The 25,850-nt window shown below is 30.5% G+C and overlaps 1 protein-coding gene across 2 annotated transcripts in view; it reads left to right on the forward strand.

Moving 5' to 3' along the window:
- Nucleotides 1-23,810, forward strand: part of msk (importin-7 msk) — a 107,626-nt gene extending 83,816 nt beyond the window's left edge. The window contains exons 20-24 of one of the 2 annotated variants that reach the window (XR_012757490.1): nucleotides 3,621-3,748; nucleotides 14,768-14,915; nucleotides 16,571-16,714; nucleotides 17,360-17,545; nucleotides 23,114-23,810. Coding sequence is in view for 1 of the 2 variants with exons in the window: in XM_075373976.1 (XP_075230091.1) it covers nucleotides 3,621-3,748; nucleotides 14,768-14,915; nucleotides 16,571-16,714; nucleotides 23,114-23,181 (488 nt within the window). In the remaining variant the exon portion in view is untranslated. The remainder of the gene's footprint in view (nucleotides 1-3,620; nucleotides 3,749-14,767; nucleotides 14,916-16,570; nucleotides 16,715-17,359; nucleotides 17,546-23,113) is intronic. The other variant, XM_075373976.1, reaches the window with a different exon arrangement.
- Nucleotides 23,811-25,850: the final 2,040 nt, after the last annotated feature.

Here is a 25,850-nt window from a genome sequence, read left to right on the forward strand (position 1 = left end):
CTTGAGCAAACAGTGCTATTTAATACAGTTCATTGTTGAAGGATATTAAACAACATTCTACATTTAGCTTGAGAATGTCACTTATATTGATAGAGCTCTAAAAAAGTGGAAGACTTAAAATTTTATTACAAATCAAAACCTATACATAGTAAATCATATAAGCCATTGCAAAACCATTGTGTAGATAAGTTTCTGAAGTGCAAGTCGTCCTTTAGGGTCATATCTGCTGAACATGACCCTTTTTGTGAAGGTTTCAAAGCTCTTCTCCTCTCTCACCTTAACTTCACTTTAGCTTGTTAGATTTGATGAAAAGTTTAATGGCACACCGTGTGAAACCAGATATGTTGAAAGCAAGGTAATGGTTATGGACCTAGAAAATAGTGAAAATATACTTAAAAATGATAATACTGGTTTCCAAATAATAAAACATCAAAAAAATGTGTAACATGTATCCAAGTTGGGCTTATTAAACCTTAGAAACCAGTGCAAGATTTTTCTAGTAAAAACAATCCAAAAACTCAACAGAGAAGCCCACTGAAGTTCAAAGCTTTTGCTGGATTGTCTTCTCTAAACCCTGAAGTGATTACTTCACAACCTGATCTTGGAAAGAAACAAATGAGTTCTTTATAAAAAAATGTCACAAGATACAGCTGAAAAAACTAAAACTCAGTATGACTATCTGAAATGAGACAAAAAATGGGTCTTGATACTTTTTTAGATGCTCTTCATGATGCAGGCAAAAGAAATAAGACTAGATGATTTTTATGTTCACATGTTGTGTAAGAACAAGAAATATTCTGAGTTGGAGGAAGTTGTAAAAGTAACTAATTTTTTCACATGCTAATGCTAGTGTTGTCAGGATTTTCTGTGAACAAATCTCTACTTTCTGAAAACAAAAAAAAAAGAATTCTGAACCAAAGGATTGTTTATGATGCTCTGAAATTTTATAGAGGTTCCAAGAGAGTTTAAAATAGATTAGAAAACGTTTTTACATATGAACTATTTATTTTGAAGTACATGTACTGAGTTTTAGGTTCTTTATTATATTTTATATGGTATGTATTAATGTTAGGTTCTTTAGTTTTAGTTTGTACATGAAGTTCATCTGAATTTAATTTACTTTATTTTTTATAAGTACCTTTCACTTTAAGTTTATTTTATTTTCTAATTCTTCAGTGCAATTATTTCATTTGACGGTAGTAATTTAGTTCCTCTCATATTAAGTGCAATCAATCAGAAGTTATGTCCTTACTCATTTTTTAATGTGCATGATTTACTTTGATTTAGTTTTTTCTTTGTTTTTTATCTAATTTCTTATTAATAAAAAGAAGGCTATTAGACAGTTATGGGAATGGTGGAAGCTGTATAATGAAAATTTGTTAATTTTCCTTTCTGTGATGCAATAAAATGTACTGCAAGAAAGAGTTATATGTCGAGGATCAGGGATATTTAAAGTGAGATTTCTGTGAGAACCCTATATTCTTATCAAACATCAGATGAGAAAAAAATTTAACATTGAACAGAGTGCTTAAACAAACTATTTCAGTAAGCAAGTTACATAATATTTTCATCCATGATATATTTCTTTTCAGTAGCTGCAATGCAACATACAAATAGAATATGATTATTAATGTGTATAAAGTGGTCTAAGATCAGTTTTAATCTATTGTATTTTTGTTCTGCAAATGAAAGAAAGGTATTATGGAATTAAATTTTATTTAAAAAAAAAAAATTTCAACACTAATAAATCAACTTCCTCTTCTTTCCTTTGGTGAAGAGGCCATAAAGTTTTTATCTCCATCGGAACCTTGCTTGTTGTAGAAGGTAGTCATTATTTATGGCTTTAATTTTATCAAATGCACAAACAATATAGGTTATAGGCAGCTAGTGGCATAAGAATTGTGAATGAGGTAGAAAACAATAGTTTACATCTGTTACAAAAATACCACCGACAATAGATTCATAAACATTTCATATTTTGTAAACTTCAGGTCACTTCTTCAAAGTAAATTTATGAATTATCTATTAGGCATAGTTCAAAAGTAAGACCCAGTGATTTATAAGTAACAATTGCAACACCAATCAGTTCATGCATGCGCAATTGTTTTAAGCAGTCTGTTAGGCATGTAACTGCTATATTACCACCAGTTCATTGTTGTTTATGTGAGTCAGTGTGTTAAAATGAGTGCGGTAATAGCAAATCCTGCCAGTTCAATTAGTGATTAGTTTTCTAAATGCAAGAGGACATAATGCTGCCGAAATTAACAGTCAATTGTGTAAAAATCTGGGCCTACCGCAATGAGTTAAGGAAAAGTGAGGCAATGGCGTCATGAGTTTAAGGAAAGCCATTCGAATGTTCAAGACGAACAGAGAAGTGGCAAGCATAGTGTCCAGACTGTCGTTCTCATTAAACATGTGAATGCAAAAGTGAGAGAAAATCATTGCTTTACGATTAGCAATCTTTCTCTAGAATTTCCAGAAGGTTCACAGACAACATTGTTGAGAATCATAACTGACACTAGTCTATTATGGGACCGAATACACTAGACTGAATACACTATTATGGGATTGATTGTACACTATTATTGGTGCTGAGAATGTTGACAAGTGCTTGCAAAGATCACAGAATGACTTCTGTAAGTGCTTTTCTTAACTGCTTTAACCACGAGGGAGACATTTTTTTCCATATCGTCACTGGTGACAAAATGCGGATTTCATTTGTTAATGCTGAGACAAAACATCAATTCACACAGTAGCATCATTGCAGTTTACCTTAACCAAAAAATTGAAACAAACCCAGTCTGGAAGGAAATCATGACAACTGTATTCTGGGACTAAAAGAGTGTACTTTTCTTTTGATTGATTTCATGGAACCTGGAACATCCATCATATCATAAATCTAATATGAAACACTTTTCTTAACAGTGCCATGCAATTCAAAACTGAGATCAGGAATTGGTCTTCATGATAATGTATATCCACACACGGCTGTATAGACAACATAAACAATTCTGATTTTTTATCTTAAGAGTCATGATCCTTTAGAGCCCAATGTCTACCTCTCTTCCTACACCTCAAAAACTGACTTGTCTCAACAATTCAAGGAAAGTGGCTACAATCCCAGGCAGCAGAATTTTATGCAGTGGGTTTGAAGAAGCTTGTTTCACAATATTAAAAGTGTTACGAACAAAATTGTTCGTACGTAGAAAAATAAAGTAAATATGTAAACATTTGAAACCATTAATTAATTTTTCCATGTTTTCAAGTGTTCTCATTTTATTACTGATCGGCCTTTACTTTTGCACTGAATCTTTTATTTATCATTGTAAACCAAAGCAATGTGAAATATTAAATAAAGATTATGATTGCATGCCATGACATCATCTATCTTATTTGCAAAGGAGTAAAAAAAAATTGTTAAACAAAAGAAAGAAACTAATATAGATTGAATAGTCATTTACTGTTTAAAATATTTTTTTTAGTGAAGTTATTGGAAATATGTAATTCTATAATTAAAAGTTGTTAACTGATGTAATTTCTTTTAATTCATACTAATTTTAATGATATGTGTAACATATTTAATTGAAATTGTCAGTATGTACATGAATTTGTATTTCCAGAAGTATTATCTAGTGATGAGGATGAAGTTGATGAAACAAGTCAAGAATATTTAGAGGTATTGCAAGATAAAATATCTAAAAGCAAAAAATTACAAAATACTCCATTTACAGTCACCACTGCAATCCAGGTGAGAATTAATTTTATTTATATATTATTAATTTAAGATCATGATGAAAATTTTTTACTTTCATGCTGATGTTACTTAATTTTTTTTTTATTGCAAACTAAAGACCAGTAACTGAAAAATGTGTTTTCAAAATTTATTCAGTTAAATAAAGAAGGAAAAAATGTTATCAACAGATTGATATCTTCCTCACTATCAACACATGCTACTTGCTTTATCTTGAACCTGTCAAATCAAAAACAGACGTAGCATGTGTGTATGTTTATTTTTATTCATTAACATTTAGTAAAGTAACATGTTAAATGTACTTTATACGTGTACTTACAAACGTACTTTATAATTAATATTCCATATTTAATTAATGTATAATAATAGTGATTTTATTCATCTTCATGGCAACTATAAATATCTAGAGACAATGTGTTGAGCATGTTGTTAACATGTAACGAAGTGACGTGGCATGATGGAAGGCCATGCTAGAGACGCTGCGCAACACATGCGCAAAGATTCATCCGATTTTTGCGTGGGTTTTTATTTCGCGACTGATCGGACCTTGAAAAAAAAATAGCCCTTGTAGTTTTTACTTTAAAAACCATAAATTTATCTTTTGGTAATTGGTGGACAAATATATAAAACACTGGCATTGATCTCAGCAGAAGAGTCGACAACGATAAGGAATACAGCTAGTTTCTGCTTGAATGACATATATATATATATATATAGTGTTAAAAATACACTATATTAAATGTTGAATATGTTATATTAAATCAGCTGCTTTTAGTAGCAAGAAGAAGACCATCCTAGTCCCTGTAGCAGCACCAACTTGTTCCGGTAATAAACGTACAGATTCTACTATTAAAAACACATGTAGTCACAACCATCCTTCACTTCTCGCATTACTGCATCCGACGACTTTATTAACCGTGTGAAATTCACTCTTCGTGCAAAGTAGCAAGATAACTGGCTACGGTAGATTCCAAACTGTGGCATATTAAAGGTTTCTGTGTTACCATGAGGAAATGTCCTCATGGAAAATTCATCATGAGGAAGTTTCCTCTGCTAATTGTGGACAGGTCATATGAGAGCTACTCACAGGTGTCTGATGTCAGCAGTAAACACACCAGTAAGCATGCGATGTAACGGCCGCTTGACTGTGCTCCATATTCTTGTGAAATGCATACATTATGCGGCCTTGCGTTGTAAATTTAATTTGTCCAGGAATTTTCATCAAATCCTGGGCAATAATAAAAAAGTTTTAGAATGACTGTTTTTATTTCTCCGAGGTGCTAATATTTTACATATATTTTAATACTGTTTTTAAATTTTTTTTGTGGTAGTTGTATGTGTTTGAGTTTTAAGATTTAGTAAGTTTTGTGTTTTGTCTTTATTAAAATATTTTAGTCTTTTGATTTTGTTTTTAAATTTCTACTTTAAGTTTTCATTTTGTTTCAATTTTTTATTCTATTGTTTTTGTATTTATGCTTCATGTTTTGTTTTGTGGGAGTTTTTTTCATTTTTGATTGTGAATTTTCTTGACTTAGTTTTTAAAACTCATATATCGTGTTCAGGCGATAACACTGAAGCGTTTTTCACCCAGAAAAACAAAATAAAAATAACTTGTTATTATTCTACTTTTTACGAGAAGCCTGTTTTTTTATGCATCACCTACGTTAATTATGTTTCAACTACTTTCTTTAATGTATGAAATAACTTCTTAGTATTTATAACATTTAACATTTTTCTGTTTATTATCAAGAAATAAAACATTACAAAATCAATCTGCCATCTACACATTGTCTACATTCTCTTGCATTTCTGAGAATATCATTAATTCTTATTCATTTTTAAATTACTTAGTATTTCATTAAGTTTACAAAAATTATCACAATTGGCAAATAACAAATGCCTTTTGTAGAGTTAATGCAGAATGTCATGATAACACAACACAAAAAAACTGATTTTCAAAATTGACTATAAGAATCAGGTGTAAAACAGCTATTAGGTTATTAGGTTGATATGTGCAGGACTTAAACCAGCTTCTCTTCTCTTGTAATGTAATAAACAATAAACTTTCTAATTCTGATATTAATACAAGTTTAGAAATATTAGAAGTTAATAATGATGACATAAAATATATATATATATATATATACTGTTTGAGGAAACTTGGGCAGGCAGGAGTAGGTTTCATAATGAATAAGAAGATAGGGAAGAGAGTGGAGTATTTCAAAACGCATAGCGATAGAAACATTGTAATAAGGATAAAATCAAAACCTACACCGACAACGATTGTTAACGTCTATATGCCTACAAGCGCCCATGATGATGATGAGGTAGAGTGTGTATACGAAGAGATTGATGAAGCAATTAAACACGTAAAAGGAGATGAAAATTTAATAATAGTCGGAGATTGGAATGCAAGCATTGGAAAAGGCAAGGAAGGAAATATAGTGGGTGAATACGGGCTGGGCAAAAGGAATGAAAGAGGAAACCGGAATTATTGAGTTTTGCACAAAGTATAATTTAGTAATTGCCAACACCCAATTTAAAAATCATAATAGAAGAATATACACTTGGAAAAAGCCAGGCGATACTGGAAGGTATCAGATAGATTATATCATGGTTAAGCAAAGATTTAGAAATCAACTCGTTGACTGCAAAACTTACCCTGGAGCAGACATTGATAGCGACCATAATTTGGTGATAATGAAATGTAGATTGGGGTTTAAAAACCTGAAGAAAAGGTGTCAGATGAGTCGGTGGAATTTAGAGAAGCTTGAGGAAGAGGAGGTAAAGAAGATTTTTGAGGAGGACATCGCAAGAGGCCTGAGTAAAAAAGATAAGGTAGAAAATGTAGAAGAAGAATGGGAGAATGTTAAAAAGGAAATTCTTAAATCAGCAGAAGCAAACTTAGGCGGAATAAAGAGAACTGGTAGAAAATCTTGGGTTTCAGACGATATATTGCAGCTGATGGATGAACGTAGAAAATATAAGAATGCTAATGATGAAGAAAGTAAAAGGAACTATCGGCAATTAAGAAATGCTATAAACAGGAAGTGCAAACTGGCGAAAGAAGAGTGGATTAAAGAAAAGTGTTCAGAAGTGGAAAGAGAAATGAACATTGGTAAAATAGACGGAGCATACAGGAAAGTTAAGGAAAAGTTTGGGGTACATAAATTAAAATCTAATAATGTGTTAAACAAAGATGGTACACCAATATATAATACGAAAGGTAAAGTCGATAGATGGGTGGAATATATTGAAGAGTTATACGGAGGAAATGAATTAGAAAATGGTGTTATAGAGGAAGAAGAGGAAGTTGAGGAGGATGAAATGGGAGAAACAATACTGAGATTTGAATTTAAGAGAGCATTAAAAGATTTAAATGGCAGAAAGGCTCCTGGAATAGACGGAATACCTGTAGAATTACTGCGCAGTGCAGGTGAGGAAACAATTGGTAGATTATACAAACTGGTGTGTAATATTTATGAAAAAGGGGAATTTCCGTCAGACTTCAAAAAAAGTGTTATAGTCATGATACCAAAGAAAGCAGGGGCAGATAAATGTGAAGAATACAGAACAATTAGTTTAACTAGTCATGCATCAAAAATCTTAACTAGAATTCTATACAGAAGAATTGAGAGGAAAGTGGAAGAAGTGTTAGGAGAAGACCAATTTGGTTTCAGGAAAAGTATAGGGACAAGGGAAGCAATCTTAGGCCTCAGATTAATAGTAGAAGGAAGATTAAAGAAAAACAAACCAACATACTTGGCGTTTATAGACCTAGAAAAGGCATTCGATAACGTAGACTGGAATAAAATGTTCAGCATTTTAAAAAAATTAGGGTTCAAATACAGATAGAAGAACAATGCTAACATGTACAGGAACCAAACAGCAACAGTAACAATTGAAAAACATAAGAAAGAAGCCATAATAAGAAAGGGAGTCCGACAAGGATGTCCCCTATCTCTGTTACTTTTTAATCTTTACATGGAACTACCAGTTAATGATGTTAAAGAACAATTTAGATTCGGAGTAACAGTACAAGGTGAAAAGATAAAGATGCTACGATTTGCTGATGATATAATAATTCTTGCCGAGAGTAAAAAGGATTTAGAAGAAACAATGAACGGCATAGATGAAGTCCTGCGCAAGAACTATCGCATGAAAATAAACAAGAACAAAACAAAAGTAATGAAATGTAGTAGAAATAACAAAGATGGACCACTGAATGTGAAAATAGGAGGAGAAAAGATTATGGAAGTAGAAGAATTTTGTTATTTGGGAAGTAGAATTACTAAAGATGGACGAAGCAGGAGCGATATAAAATGCCGAATAGCACAAGCGAAACGAGCCTTCAGTAAGAAATATAATTTGTTTACATCAAAAATTAATTTAAATGTCAGGAAAAGATTTTTGAAAGTGTATGTTTGGAGTGTCGCTTTATATGGAAGTGAAACATGGACAATCCGAGTATCTGAGAAGAAAAGATTAGAAGCTTTTGAAATGTGGTGCTATAGGAGAATGTTAAAAATCAGATGGGTGGATAAAGTGACAAACGAAGAGGTATTGCGGCAAATAGATGAAGAAAGAAGCATTTGGAAAAATATAGTTAAAAGAAGAGACAGACTTATAGGCCACATACTAAGGCATCCTGGAATAGTCGCTTTAATATTGGAAGGACAGGTAGAAGGAAAAAATTGTATAGGCAGGCCACGTTTGAAATATGTAAAACAAATTGTTAGGGATGTAGGATGTAGAGGGTATACTGAAATGAAACGACTAGCACTAGATAGGGACTCTTGGAGAGCTGCATCAAACCAGTCAAATGACTGAAGACAAAAAAAAAATGAGGAAACTGAAAAAATTTCAGGATAAGTTGTACTAGTGAAAATAATGAAAAAAATTCATATAAACATAGGTCTGGAAACTTGTTTTCAAGTTTGCCCAGATTTTTCTTATAATAAAAAGAAGCCCTTCTATTATTTTCCGGACACAAATTAAGAAGTAAAGTTGGTGGTTTCTTATATAATTAGAGCTGCAAATAGGTTAAATCAGGTCCCAGAACTGTAAGATATATCCAACATAAACACAAAATTTTGTGTTGTTAAACCAGTTTTTTTTTTAGGTTTATAGTAAATTAAATTTTTTTTAAACTTGTAAAGAATTTAATTCCAAGAAAATTAATGAATATACAGCCAATTAAAAGTAAATAAAAACTTTTAAAAGTTGGTTTTTCATTGAAGCAAAACTGATGAATAATAGACAGATAATCATTATTATTCTTTCTATACCTAATAAACATTCTTTTTACAAACAAAAATGCTTATTACTGAAAATAATTGTAAGACATACAAAATTTATAAAATAGTATTTTAGTTGTGTATATTCAATAATTTACACAGGTAAAATGAAACTATTATGTAAAAAATTTATTTAAAATGTATGTTACTTTAGAAATACTGTATCTAAAAAAATTGATTGTGTAGTTTGGCGTTAATAGCTGATCAACAGTGAAAGTTGTGTACTTGGTTTGAATCTTGTCAAAATTATCATATAGAAAAAGGAAGTATAATGTAGTGTGTAAATCGTAGTGTAAAAGTGCTATTTAAATTTTTTAACAACGAATTTGCTGATATAATCTTTATTTATGGATTTTGTAACAGAAATTCTGAAGCTCCTTGACAGGAAAGATTTTTCCTGGAAAGTGAATTCCAAATATGAAAACTTTTTCTTTGTTGTATCAGCATTAATAAACGAAAGTGTCATTTCCAACATGTTTTTTGTAGAACGCAAAGTAAATAATTGTGCTAATGATGAATATTATGTAATACAGCATAGCCCAGGCACTAATACTAGGCGAATTTCATGTCGTTACTGGTTTGTCAAAAAACAAAGCGTGGCACATCCTACAGAAAGAAAATCTTTATCCTTTCCATCTGCAGAGATTCAAAATTTATGACAAACAGATTACCCCCAGCAGTTAAACTTGACTCATTGGTTTCTAGACAACACTGATAAGGTAAACTCAATTTTATTTACTGATGAAGCCACTTTACGAGAGACAGTCTTCTATTCTAAAAATAGTCATTTATGGAGTGAAGACAATCTGCATGGTACTGTGGAAACTATTTTTCAACATGGATTCACGTTAACGTTTGGTGTGGCAGTATTTATGACAAAATAGTGGGACCATTTGTTTTCAATGAAAACTTTCATTACTTGAAAAATAATTTACCAGTTCTTTTGAAGGACGTGTACAAAGGTATATATCCTCCAAACTAGATTGCAAATGATTTTTCAGCACGATTGTGCAACGCCACATTTTTCTTTAGTAACTAGAATTCACTTGAATTTCTTACTGGATTTGGACATGGTGGACCAATCGATTGGCCACCATGATCAACTGACTTAATGCCACTAATTACTTCATTTGGGGTTATATGAAAACTCTAATATACAACAAAAAAGTTAATACTAAAAAACAGTTACTCATTAAATCCTGAGATGATACGGAAAGTCATCAGAAATATTTTATATCTGGCAGAGTGCTGTATATGTTGTGAAGAAGGGAATTTTGAACAATTACTGTAAATGAGGTTTATTTTGTTACCATTTATCATTTCATGTATTATTTTTTTGTTTTGCTTTATTAAGAGTAATGTTTCTTAGGTACAGAAAGAATAATCTTATTTTGTTTATTTTTCATTTATTTTGCTTCAACAAAAAACTTATTTTTTTAAAGTTTTTATTGGCTGTATTTACATTAATTTTCTCAGAATTAAATTCTCAACAAGTTTTATTAATAAGTCTTCTGCATTTATTAGTCATTTAACAAAGTTATGTACTATAAACCTAAAAAAACTTTATTTTTGGCACTGAATTTTGTCAGTGCCATGTAGGATAGCTTAAAAACTACTGAAGTTAGAGTTCTGGGACCTGTTTTAACCCATTTCCCAGCTCAAATTTCATAATAAATTACTAACTTTACTCCTAATTTGCACCCCCTAAAATAACAGTAGGGCTTCTTTTTATTAGAAGAGCTGAAATCCAGGCGAAATGTTCGCTAGCTGTAACTCAAAAACAAAGCATTTCCAGACTATGTTTATGTGAATGTTTTTTATTGTTTTCACCAATAGAATATGTCCTGAAATTTTCTGCATTTTTCATCCTGTATAAATGTAAACAAAATTCCAGTTTGATAAACCATCAATGTATGAAGGAAACTGTCTTATAAAAACTGCAACTGATTGCAGCACTTGTATAAATTATTATGCAATTTTCATTATTTTAGTATTTTCATTTTTTTTTTATTTGATATATATAAAATATTGAATGAATTCAAAATGATCAAATGAAAGTTAAAATTAGAGACAAATAAGATTTTTGCTTGATGAAGTCCACTACAGAAGTCGAATATGAAATTTAATTTTTGTAGCATATGAAAAATGCCATGCCTGGATGAGATTCTAACCCTGGACCTCTGGATGAAAAGTCTAGATGCTACCACTTGCACCATGTAGGCCAGGGTGTGAGATTTACCAAAACTCTTGACGAGGGTCTAGACAAGTAACAATACAGCTATTGTTACAGATATAAATTGTTTCTACTATTCTACCAAAAGACAGTTAGCAGTTTATACAATTTTTCTTTACACTATTAAGAATTATCTTCACCAAAAATTTATTGTTGCATAATGCAAGCCAAATCATAAATATTTGTAAAAATATACTCTTATTAATAAGAAAAGGTTACAGTTTTCCTTAAATTTTTATTTGGCAATATTTTAAAAAGTTAGGTACTTAGGGAAAATTTATTATATACCAATGTGTGAATTAATCCTCCCTCTATGAATCATGAGACCTTGCCAATGGTTAGAGGGCTTGAGTGCTCAGTGATACCGAGTAACTGGAACGAAGGTGCAACCATATTGGAGAGGTATCTGTTGACAGCCAGACTAAGGAATGATACCTGAAAGAGGGCAGCAGCTCTTACAGTAGTTGTTAAGGGCATAGGTCAGGATGACTTAAACAGCCATATCAACATCACTCAATCTTCCTGAGTACTGCCCAGCTGAAAACTACGGCTGTTTTTTTTTCCAAGAAAATGTAGCTCTGCATTTTCATTTAAAAAAGATGAAGGCACATTCCTTTGTAAAATATTCCTTAGGTAAACTAGTCCCTTGTTCAGATCTCCAGGTGGGGACTATTAAGGAAGGGGTCACTAAAAAATTTTAAAAAAAATTCATTCTACAAGTCCGAGCTTGGAATGTTAGAAGTTTAAAAAAGGTTAGAAAATTTAAAGTGGGAAATGGATAAGTTAAATGTAGATGTAGTAGGAATTAACGAGGTTTGGTAGGAACAGGAAAACGACTTTTGGTTAGGTGATTTTAGAATAATTAACTCAGTGTCAAATTAAGGGCAGACAGCAGTAGGTTTTGTATTGAACAAGAAGATGGGGAAAGAGAGTAGAATATTTCAAAAAGCTTAGTGATAGAATCATTGTAAAAAGGATAAAATCAAAACCTAAACCGACAACGATTGTTAACGTCTATATGCCTACAAGTGCCCATGATGATGATGAGGTAGAGTGTGTATACGAAGAGATTGATGAAGCAATTAAATACATAAAAGGGGATGAAAATTTAATAATAGTTGGAGATTGGAATGCAAGCATTGGAAAAGGCAAGAAAGGAAATATTGTGGGTGAATATGCCCTGGGCAAAAGGAATGAGAGAGGAAACCGGAATTATTGAGTTTTGCACAAAGTATAATTTAGTAATTGACAACACCCAGTTTAAAAATCATAATAGAAGAATATGCACATGGAAAAAGCCTGGTGATACTGTAAAGTACCAGATAGATTATATGGTTAAACAAAGATATAGAAATCAACAACTCTACTGCAAAGCATATCCTGGAGCAGACATTTATAGCGCCCATAATTTAATGATAATGAAATGTAGACTGGGGTTTAAAAACCTGAAGGAAAGGTGTCAGATGAATCAGTGGAATTTAGAGAAGCTTGAGGAAGACATCACAAGAGGTCTGAATAAAGAGGGATAAGGTAGAAAATATAGAAGAAGAATGGGAGAAGGTTAAAAAGGAAACTTTTAAATTGACAGAAGCAAACTTAGGCAGAACAAAGAAAACCTTGGATATTAGAGGATATGTTGATCAAGTATAAGAATGCTAGTGATGAAGAAGGTAAAAGGAACTAATGACTATTAAGAAATAATATAAACAGGAAGTGCAAATTAGCAAAAGAAGAGTCTGTTAAAGAAGTGTTCTGAAGTGGAAAGAGAGATGATCATTAGTAAAATAGACGGAGCATACAGGAAAGTTAAGAGAATTTTGTGGTACATAAGTTAAAATCTAATAATGTTTTAATTAAACATGGTACACCAATTTATAATACAAAAGTAAAGGTCAATAGATGGATGGAATATATTGAAGAGTTACACAGAGGAAATTAATTGGAAACTGGTATTGGTGAGGAGGCAGAGGAAGTCAAAGAGGATGAAAAGGGAAATACAATTCTGAGATCTGAATTTAAATAAGCATTAAAAGATTTGAATTACAGAAAGATTCCTGGGATAGACAGGATACCTGCAGAATTACTGCACAGTGCAGGTGAAGAATCAGTAGACAGATTATATACAAACTGGTGTGTAATATGAAAATGGGGATGTTCAGTCAGACTTCAAAAAGAGTGTTATTGTCATGTTACCAAAGAAAGCAGGAGCAGATAAATGTAAAGAATACAGAATAATTAGCTTAACTACTCGTGCATCACAAATATTAACTAGAATTCTATACACAATAATTGAGAGGAGAGTGGAAGAAGTGTTAGGAAAACTCCATTTTGGTTTCAGGAAAAGTATAGGGACAAGGAAAGCAATTTTACTGCTCAGATTAATAGTAGAAGGAAGATTAAAGAAAAACAAACCAACATTTATAGACTTAGAAAAGGTATTTGATAACGTAGACGGGAATAAAATGTTCACCATTTTTAAAAAAAGGGTTCAGGTATAGAGATAAAAGAACAACTGCTAACATTTACAGGAACCAAACTGCAACAATAATAAACAGAGAACATAAGAAAGAATCAGTAATAAAAAAAAGGGAGTTTAACAAGGATGTTCCCTATCCCTGTTACTTTTTAATCTTTACATTTAACTAGCAATTAATGATGTTAAAGAACAATTTAGATCCAGAGTAACAGTGCAGAGTGGAAAGATAAAGATGTTATGACTTGCTGATGATATAATAATTCTAATTGAGAGTAAAAAAGAGTAAAAAAGTAGAAGAATTCCGTTATTTGAGAAGTAGAATTACTAAAGATGGACAAGGCAGAACCGATAAAAAATACTGAATAGCACAGGTGAAACAAACTTTCAGTCAGAAATATAATTTGCTTACATCAAAAATTAATTTAAATGTCAGGAAAACATTTTTGGAAGTATATGTTTGGAGTGTCGCTTTATATGGAAGTGAAACTTGGACAATAGGAGTACCTCAGTAAAAGGTTTGCTTTTGAAATGTGGTGCTATAGGAGAATGTTAAAAATCTGATGGGTCGATAGTGACAAATGAAGAGGTATTGCGGCAAATTGATGAAGAGAGAAGCATTTGGAAAAATATAGTAAAAGAATAGACGGACATATAGGCCACATATTAAGGCATCCTGGAATAGTCACTTTGATATTGGAGGGACAGGTAGATAGGAAAAATAGTTAGGAATGTAGGATGTTAGGGGGGATCTACCCAGTCAAATGACTGAAGACAAAAAAATGAATTAATAAAATTTTGCAGTATTTGATTTATCTGTCTGTTTTATTTCTTTACCTTGATTAACAATTTGTTCCCTTTTTAATCTTCAGTTTTATTTTGTCGCATTACAAGTGATAAATTACAGTACATTAAACAAACTAACTCATTGTTGAGTACCCTTATATTCCATCAACCTATATTCACTTTATTTTTGGCATGAATCAGTTTGTGACACTTAATCTTTTTAACAGAACATAGATCCTGATGATGATGATGATGATGACGATGATGATGACTTTGAACCTCCTGAAGAAACCGCCTTGGAAAGTTACACAACACCACTAGATGAAGAAAATTGTACAGTCGATGAATATGTTGCCTTCAAAGAAGTTTTACAGAGTAAGTTTCTTTTTCATAATTTACTTTTAATCCTAATTGTTTAATTGCAGTAATTTTTTCCATAATGTCATCTTTTAGAGCCTTACAAGCAAACATTCTGTGCATATCGCTGGTAAAAATTTTCAATTTATGTATTAAGAAATTTTTTATTTAAATTTCTTTGGGACTACACAGGAAAACCCCAAAATAGCTTTCTTCAAGAGTTATTTTAAATAATATAATTGTGATAAAATATAAAAACAGTTCTATGAAAATATATTAAAAAATAATAATTTTCAGCCAACAAATAAACTAAAAACAGAATATTTATTTTGAGATTACCATATAAAAGGTAAATTTAATACTTACCTAACATATAAATTAAGTAACTGAAAGCACTTAATAGCTTTGATCAAACACATCAAAATCATTAGTGTATGTTTATTAAACATTAACATCATCCTTGCAGTGAAAGACAGAGCTGTAGTGATATATTCTAAATTATATGTGAAATGAAAGATCTGAAGAATCTATTGCACTGTGAAGACAAAGTATGGGCTGACAGTACCATCATTGTATATCTTTGGATACTGAACACCAAAAATATGATTCAAACTGGAAGGTGAATCAAAATGATATAACTTAGAATTGTTAAGTACTCAAACATTCTTTGCAGTGAAAGACAGAGCTGTAGTGATATATTCTACATTATATGTGAAATGAAAGATCTAAAGAATCTATTGTACAGTGAAGACAAAGTATGGGCTGACAGTACCATCATTGTATATCTTTGGATACTGACCAAAAATATGATTCAAACTGGAAGGTGAATCATTGATATAACTTAGATAACTTAGAACTAATGATATAACTTAGAATTGTTAAGTACTCAAACATTCTGTCCATGTCTAGCTCACTAGTTTCAGATCCTAAAGTTCACTACATGCTCAAATGTAGTTTTATAAACAGGCATAATAAAAAAATTCTACCAGGCTATTCAGATTCTACACATCAAAAAAATAAAATAATATGTTCAACAAAAATATAACAATTTCCCCTTTGTTTCCTTCTGCCTGCCAATTTGTTTTCTGATAAATGCTGCTCTTTTGGGTATATTGTTCCAGATTGCGTTTAGTATAAATAAATTTAAGAAATACAGAAGCCTGCAAATTAATTATATTTAGTATGTTTACTGACTATATTGCAAAACCACCTAACAATAATAATAATAATAGAACATACACCTGAATTAAATCATATGTAAATCACTAATTGATAGTTGATAGTTTTTAATGGTGCATAATTTAATATGAATACTTATATACATATCTATGATAGAATCCATAAGACATGCAGTGTTAAATTAAGAAACCTGACTCTTCAAGATACAGATGCAAATAAATGTCAGCCTACAACTCTCAACTTACTGTTGAGATGAGGATTTATCTTGATGAGATGAGCAGATAACCAGTCAGTTCTAGGATTAAAATTCAAATTGTTTTTGTCTGTTCTGTTAGATTATATGGTCCATATAATCTTATTTGGTTTAATTTTGCTTCTATTATTTTGTTTTATTATTGTCAACACTTCTCATTTATATAATTCTTTATATAAGAATGGCATTTTATATGTTGAAGGTCATTTTTTAATTGAATGATTGATGTTTTTAATTTCAGCTTTACAAGCAAATGATCCTGCCTGGTATGCAATTTTAACAGGACATTTGACAACAGAACAGCAAAAAGCATTACAGGAAGTAATTGTATTGGCTGACCAAAGGAAGGCTGCAGCAGAGAGCAAAAGGATAGAACAAAGTGGTGGTAAGTATTTCTTTAAATAAATTATTTGGCATCAAGAAAAATAGAAAATTTTCATTAATAATTGCATTTGTAGTTGTTACAAAGTTTTTTGTTTCAAACCCCTAAACTCTAAAGGAAATTAAGTTATTGCAACACACATGAAAGGCACTTCATTCCTTCTAATAAAGATGCACTGTATGTGGAACTTGCAGCTGCTAATTGTTTAAAACCTTATTGATTTAGTTGAAGAAACTATACACAGTTTGTGAACTGTTAATCATTTTAAACTTTTGAAACAACAAGCCCAACCAAATAAAAAAAAAATACTTTTTTCAGTTTTTCTTGTGGCCACTTATTTTTTAATAATAATAAGATGGCCACTTGTCATCTAGTGAGTTGGGAAGTGTACTGGATTTCATATTTGTTTTCTCATGTACATTTTTTAATATTTCGTAATATTTGAAGTGCATTAAAATGTGATCCATATAATGTAGTTGTTTCTGTCTATTGATAAAAATTTAGTATCATTCGGGTAAAATAATGTTTTTAACTTATTCGTGTTTGGTAGAAATTGTTGTGCAAGTTACAAATCTACATTTAAGTAAAAAGTAAGAAACTTATTCAGAAAGCTGGCAATATGGATTAACGCGATTTTTTTTTTTTTAGGCTGCTCAGTTGACTGCTAGTCTGCAATTTGCTTTACCTAATATGAACTACTCCTGAGCTGAATTTTTTTTTACGTTCCTGTATATCATGTTTATATTCATAGGAGATATTCAATTATGTATAAAAAAATAGTTTGCAGTTTCAAAAAAATCTTCTGCTTCTGCCCACTATGGTCACATTAAAATTGTGAGTTAGTTGAAGTTTGCTTTTTACCCTAACATCATTTAGAGGTAGCCCTAGTTCAGTAAAATATTATCGAGTGTTTACATACACATATATACAGAGCAGCACAAAAGTCACTTGACACTAATTAAAAAATAGTTACGAACAGCAAAAGAATTCAAAAAATTAACAATAGCAAAATTGTGTATAATAATTTTTGTCCATGATGTTGGTATTACAAAATGTTGATAATTCAGCCATGTCAAGTTGGCAATACAATGACAAACACAACTAACTGTCTACATCTGTATCTCAGTGTATTTGAAGTAAGCTGTAGTGTCCAATTTGGTTTTTTATGTTCTAATATTGTTAATGAAAGAAGAAAGGATTTTCACTTAAAACGCTTTTTATAAAAGTGGGTGCTACTGCAATTGAGTGGGATAGACACTTTACATCAAACCCTCCGTTTAGACAAACAGTGTACAACATGCAAGGTAAATTTGAACAACATGGATCTGTTATGGATGCACCAAGATCTGGCCACCCAATAACAGTCGCAACAGAAGAAAAATAAATTCCACGTATGTTTAGCAGTCACGCAAAGTCCATGAAAATCAACATTATTATTAGCCTCTGAGCGGGAGTTATCATGAACGTTTGTACAAATAATATTATACAAATATAAATTTAAACAACATTCCACATTTACTCGAAGATTACCCAGATTGATGTCTTCAGTTTTGTGAATTGATGCTTAACTAACAGAAACAAGATCCGGAGTTATTCATTAAAATTGTGTGGTCTGATAAGGCCAGTTTTAAGTTAATTGGACAAGTTAATGCTGCAGTAACTGGCATACTGAAAACCAACCTCTTTTGTTAGAGCAACAACTCGATCAACCAGGTGTGTGTTTGGGGTGGCATATCATCTTTTGGCATAGTCTGACTGTACTTTTTTTAAGAAAGTGACAGGAGATAAATACTTGGACATGCTTTAAAAATTATGTCGTAAAAAAGATGCATGACGTCTGCTGAAAACATTCAAGAAATTTACTTCCAACGTGATGGCGCCCCACCACATTGCACCACTGCAATCCACAATTATTTGAATGAAATGTTTGGCAGAAGAGTGATTGGGCGACAGGCAGATATTTATATGCCTCCATGTTCACAAGATATTACACCAATTGATTTTTTCATATGGGGTGTCATCAAAGAGTCTTTATTCTAGAAAGCCTCATATTATTGACTGAAAGATTACATTTACGACACATTCAATGATTTGGACAGTGAGAACTTTGCTGTAGTGTGTAACAGTGCACCCAAAAGACTGCAAAAATGTATTAATGAAGATGGAAAACATTTTGAACATAAAATATAATTGTAAGTATTGTCTGTAATAAATAAAATAAATTCTACACGTCTATAAACAAGTATCAAGTGACTTGCTGCGCCATCCTGTATGTGTATACTGGGTGTCCCCCAAGGAAACAAACATGCTTCACAGGTGTATTCCTCTCATCAAAATAATGAAAAAAGTTCATATAAATAAAGATTTGTAAACACTTCGTTAGCAAGTTAGTTAAAGATTTAAAGATTTACAGAGCTAAAGATTTAGCTCTGTATTCATTTCCTCTGGTGAAATGAGGTCGTACTGAAATTTTTAGGATGTTAGAGGGGTGAAATGGTTTCCTATGGTTTTTGATTAAAAAAATTGAATAAAATAGGTCCGAGAACTGTTTCTCCCGTAGTTTTCTGGATATCCAAAGTAAAACTGAAAGATTTGTTGTATGAAAACTGTATTTTTAGGTCTGCAATACAATAACTTAGCTAAATGACTAATAAATGCATAAAATTTATTAACAAAGTTTATAGAGAATTTAATTCTAAAAATTGTGATGTAAATAAATCCAATAAAAATTAAAAACATTTTAAAAAATCAAATTTTACTGAAGAAACAACAAAAAATAAATTAAATGCCTTACATGTTGGAAAAGGCATATTTTTCATTATATTAAAAAAAAATTATTGTATTTAATTTTATTTCTTAAATTTAGTTTTCATACCTTACAGACTTCAAAATTATCTTATTGATAGTTTATGGAAAATCTAGTGCAATGTATAACATCCAAGAGAGCATTTTCTAATACTGTCACGGCCATTCTTATGATGTTCAAAAGCTTTAAAAATTCAGTTCAATAATCCTAATTTGGAAATTATTCTGCTTAAATAACTTCCTTTAAAAGACCTCAGAGGTAATAGTTCAAGGGATTTAAATCAGGAGATCTAAGAGGCCAATTAATTAGGCCCACCTTGACCAATCCATCGATCCAGAAAATTAAGTTTAAATAGTGTAACAACATCTTGTGAATATGAGGTGGTGCACAGCATGTTGGAATAACATTTGCTGCGTTTTCAAGAGGTACATCTAGCAAAACTGGTAATCGATTTTATAAAAACAGATTCGCCAGAAAGGCGAATTTGTAAAATAAATGGTCTAATTAACTGGTCCCAATTACACCACAACATACATTTATAAAAAAATTAGGTTTGAAGGTTTAACACTCTCTAATTGCATTTGGATTTTCAGTTGACTGAATATTCACATTTTGAAGCCTGGCTATTTCAGTTAATAAAAACGTAAACTAAAATAATATCTGCATATTCTTCATTTGAAAATTTGAATGGCAGTTCACTTTTTTTTAAAAAAGCATGAATACTCATTCACTACTCAAATCACAGGTAAGAAACTAGTTATAACAATAATAAGTTAATTGTTGAACAGCTGTACAATAACTTAGATTCAAATTTTGTTTCTGAAAAGAACAGTGTTGCCAACTTCAGGTTTTCAATAAACTTAAAGAATTTCGATTAATACAGTATTCTTGAAATTTTGTTTTTGTAGAATGTTTTAAAACTGTTCTGTAACAATTTAGTCTTTTTTAAACAAAAAAATGAATGGACTGTAAAAATTTCCAGAATAAGTAATTTTATTTATTTTTTGTTCTGTTTCTTCAGTAAAATGTGATTTTTATTGGATTTATTTACATCACTATTTTAGAATTAGATTCTCTAAGAGAAATAAATTTTATCTAATGTTAAATTAATTTTAATATTTGTTAATAAATTTTATCTCTTTATTAATCATTTAACAAAGTTATTATATTGCAAAAAATACGGTTTTCAGACACCAAATACTTTTCAGCTTTACTTCGGACATTGAGAAAACTACTGGAGATACGGTTCTGGGACCTATTATTTTTTTCAATTTTTCAGGTCAAAAAACATAGAAAACCATTAATTTCACCCCTCAATTAACGTCCCAAAAATTTCAGTAAAACTTCATTTCACCAGGGTAGCTGAATTCCAGGCAAAACTTCCACTAGCAATAACTCGCTACCAAAGCATTTCCAGACCTATGTTGATATACGAAATATTTTTCATTATTTTGACAAGAGGAATATACACCTGTGAAGTATGTTGGTTTCCTTGTGGAATATCCTCATATAAGTAATATAACATCATATTACTTGTGCTGCAAAAAGCATCTTGCAAATCCAAAATTTTTCAAAAGTTATTTACGTACAGTAAATAAAGTAATTCATGCTTAATAGTCATTTATCAATTTTTACAATCTTTAGTAGATGTTTATTTTTATTTTTTTTTTAAATGGGTAAAAATAATGTTAGATGACATTGTACTATAAATTGTGCCAGTAAAATGAAACTGTAAATATAATCTCAATTACTAACAAAAAAGGATCTATAAAAAATAGATCTGCAAACAGAAATATTTTGTAAGCTTAATCTCTAAATGTTATTCAAAAGCAACTCATATAAATTTAATCAGTATAATTAAGACAGATTATGTTGAATCACTGCAATCACGGCATCAGACCATAGTCAGTGCCTTAACCATGTCTTGCACAATCATAACATCCAGTCTCTTGAAACACAGAAGTCATATATATGGTTACCCATTTTATCAAAATGTTATTTTATAGTGCTGACTGCTTTGTATTTCCATCAGTACACTTTTATATCAAATTTTTATTTTATAATTTAAAAAAAAAATGATGCTATTGAAGTAATGTAACATGCTTAGATGTTTTAATTGTTGAAAATAATAAATATTTAAAAACCCTTGATAAAATCTCCGAAAACCTTTTCTCCTATTAATACACAAGTATCATGCTAATTATTTACTACTAACTTAAATGCTAATGATAACGCATACACTTTATGAAAACTGCACCTGGTGTTTCAATTTTGGTGTATGTGGGAAATAGTGTCATTGAATTCAGTTATTCCTTCTATTATTTATATTATTTGCCTTCTGTCTATATCTACAGACAGAATTAACCCAGTTTTTCTTAATGATGTTGAATCACCAGGTTTTATAAAAAATGTAATTTTATCATGTTGTCTAATTAAACAAAATGTAAATATATTTTAGCAGGATTAGAATCCTTTACTCAATAGTAGCAGCAACTAGGTTTATTTTGCAGCTACATGACCTGCTGACTAGGAAGGATGGTAGTTTTCCCTATTATGTCATACAAAGGATACCATCAACTCTACAGGCCTCAGCATAAACCTAGCAGAGTCAGACATACACCTCAGAACCTATAATGGGAAAGATGAATTGAGGGAAGTAAGAGAGAGTGTTACCTACCCTTGGAAGAACTGTTGTAGGAACCACATCCTGAAAAAAGCTCAAGACCTTTCTGCTCTGTAAGCAAGATTCTTGTAAACAGCAGGTCCTCATTCCCACTCACAATCTCTTCAGAGATTAATGCAAATTTTTACCGGATAGGAGCAAATTACTGAACGATTATTTTAATACTAATATAATTGATTAATCGATCTGCCCATCCCTGGAATTGTGTGGCATATGGAAATATCACATTGAACAACCATAGTTAACAGTTTAATCAGACACCCGCAAGAAGTGAAATAAGTAACATGTAAATTAAAAATGACTTTTACAGTTTGTAACCTAGTATAGTGAAATTATGAAACTGAAAAACTGCACAAATCTTTCAGCTGCATCAGTCAATACGATAAGCAACATTTCCAGAATAAAGCATTACCAAATGTAAAAGCTTATGGTTTAATGGTTATTCAAGATTATTTTATAGTAATCATCATAAAATTAAATAATATATAACCAACAGGTTAATAGAATCTGTGAACTACAAAGTAGTAAATTAATTTCTATTAGAAAAAAAATGTTATATTTAATCCAGGATTTGTATATAGTTATGGTATTATTATTTTTTGGTATGTTAATATTATAACAAAAATTAAATTGTTTAAAAATAATAAAGTTGTGAAATTGCTGTTAATAAACATAAAATACTTTTAATGTTACATGCAGAATAAAATGCATAAAAGTTATTCTTCATCATAGAATTTATTATTTAAAATAATAAATTCTGATGATGATTTAAACAATTACTAGTTTTGGTAATTTGATTTTGGACAAAACTGGACACTTTAGGAACTAGTAATAGTTTTAAAATTTGTGAGAATGCTTTATTTAGATTAGATTCCTATTTATTAAGTTATTAATATCACTTAATTTTTTTCAGGTTATGCATTTGTCCAACAAACTGTCCCGACTTCATTTAAATTTGGTGGTACACCTTTGGGACGGTAGAAAGTACAGTAATATGCTAATAATTATTTTGTTAGTTTTGTTAAATTATAATTAATTAATTGTACAGAAGCAATGAACTTACTGAATTACACCTGTTTAATTCTCTGTGTCATTCATGTTATATTATTACTACTATTAGATCAATTTTCCGTTGTCATAAATTATTTGTGCTGTGAAAAAACACTGCTGCATCATTTATTTAAAATTTGTAATTGTTGAGCTTTATTTATGATGTGTGAAGGAAAAAAATATTTTTACTTTGTTGTTATTATTGCTAAAAGGGGTTTCATACCAAAATATTGTTATGTAACACATAAATATTTATTTATTTATATATATACATACATATATTTATATATTATATTGTTAGGTTGTTTTTTTTACGTATTTAATCTGATGGCTGAATAGATTTTTAATGCCAAAATATGTTGACTACATGTGAAAAGTATGTTGTTTTTTTATCATCTGAGTTAAGTAATTTGATTCTTACATTGTTTTATTTATTTATTTATTGAACGTAATAATATAATGAATTTTAAAAAGAGGCATGTTTTTTGTAAAAAGATTTGCAATTGATGGAAACAATTGTAAAGCTTTATTATGAATTTATTAAAAATAATTGAAGTATAGATTTTTTGCAGTATTTGTTTTCTGCTGGATATCCTTACCTTTTTTGTTTTATCACTGTCTTGATGAATTAGGTTACAGAAATAACTTTTTGGTCATTGATATGAATGTCTTTGGTATACCCTCAGCAGTTGAAAAAAGTGCTATTTGTCTTAATTTTTACATCACAGTTCTATGAACACATAGACTGAATCCTGCATAACAGCTGTGTAAATAGAATTCGCAAAATAAATGACATTATTACCTGATTGAATTTATTAATTATTGTATTTATATTTAAAAAAAAGTTATATTGTTATTTAATAAATATATATACATATATAAAATTATCAGCGGGAATTAACAAATGAGTTTTTATATAAAATTTTGTTGAATTTTTAAATACAGATACATTACAACAACAAAATTGAATATTTTTTTTTTTTGGTTTTTATTTAATATTAAGGTGAAGCTGTACTGGATACTGACTGGACTTAAGTGGGCAATGCCACAAAACTTCCAAAGCAGAAATGAGTTCAGTTGTTCTGTAAGACTTCACAAAAGAAATATATCCGTGGCGCTTGTGTACTTAAATTGTCCTCTTTACCTTGAATTTTTGGTGCAACTGCTGCAGTGACAAAAATGAAAAAATGAACAAATGTGTACATAAAGAAACTAAAAAAATTTGCGTTCTACTCATTAATTAATGTTTAATGTGTGAACAACCTAAGAGCTACTACATAAGCTAATTAATGCAGACAGAGAGACAAAAGAAAAACTGGCTGTTTGTCTAAGGTAAGAAAAACTGAATCATGTCATTTTAGTTGATTTTATAAATGGGTTAATGTAACACTTTCAATTTCGTTCTTTTCAATTCTAAAACATTCAAAATGTATTAAAATATTCTCACTATGTGTAAAAACTCACAGCATTTATTATCTTTTGTAAAACTCCATGAGAAAATTTCTTTGGAGACTATAACAGTAGCATTTGAGTTGCTGCAACTTTTCTCTGGTTAAGATATATAAAGGATAGAAAATGAAGATGTTATGCTGCTGAAACTATTTTCTGTTTATCTTGTGCAACAAATCAAAGAAGAATTTAAGTTCTCATAATGGCAATAATTTCTGATTTAATTATTCAGGCTTTTCTTTCTTTTCTAACTTTCATTTGTTCATGTATGATGTAAAGAAGTAATCACTGGATTTGTTTGCAAGCTGATAATCTATTTAGATTGGTGACTAGAAAAATTTGTTGTAGTATGAGAGTGGCTAGAGATAAAGTAAAAAGATCATGATCATATCCTATTGATTTGTTTAGAAAATAAAATAATGTAGATTAATAGGTCTATACACAATGTTGGAAACAATACTTGCACAACGTAAAATGCTGCATATAATATAAAAGACTGCTACCACATCTAGACATACAGAATTTTAGAAACCAAATACTTAATGAATTCTATAATACCATATAGAAAGAAAAAAATCACAAAAAAATTTGTGGTAGTTCTCGCTTGTGAAGAGTAAAAATGTATATATAATTAAGACTTAACACAATGAGTTGTGGGAGTATAGAAGCAGGAGTTCAGTATTATATATTGTTTTAGTGCATTAATAAAATTATATCGCTGGATATTTGAATAGTTTTTATCTTTCGTGTTGAATAGCATGGGATTTTACCATTTTAAATAGATCAACTCTGTAATTTCTTCAATTTATTAATCTGCAATAACAAACTGCACAGACCAGATACTAAGGAAGCAAGACTGTTTTAGCCAGTGTTTTCTCATAACCATTTTGCAATAGCGAGGGAACTTGTCAAGATTCAACCTATCAACTACACTACCCTTCTTGACTTATTCAAGTTCAGTCAGGAAGTGGGTGTAGCTGTCTCATTAAACAGAGCAACTCAATTTCTAATAACCAGAAGTCTAGTCAGGTCAAGTCAAGATCCGGTATAACCTCACTTTTATTTATATTTACATTACTGCAGAATGTGTTATTCAGTGTATAGGAAATAAATGCATGCTGTGCTATACATTTTTAATTATATAAACAGTA

Source organism: Lycorma delicatula, chromosome 8 (assembly GCF_047948215.1).
Source record: "Lycorma delicatula isolate Av1 chromosome 8, ASM4794821v1, whole genome shotgun sequence".
Classification (NCBI taxonomy): domain Eukaryota; kingdom Metazoa; phylum Arthropoda; class Insecta; order Hemiptera; family Fulgoridae; genus Lycorma; species Lycorma delicatula.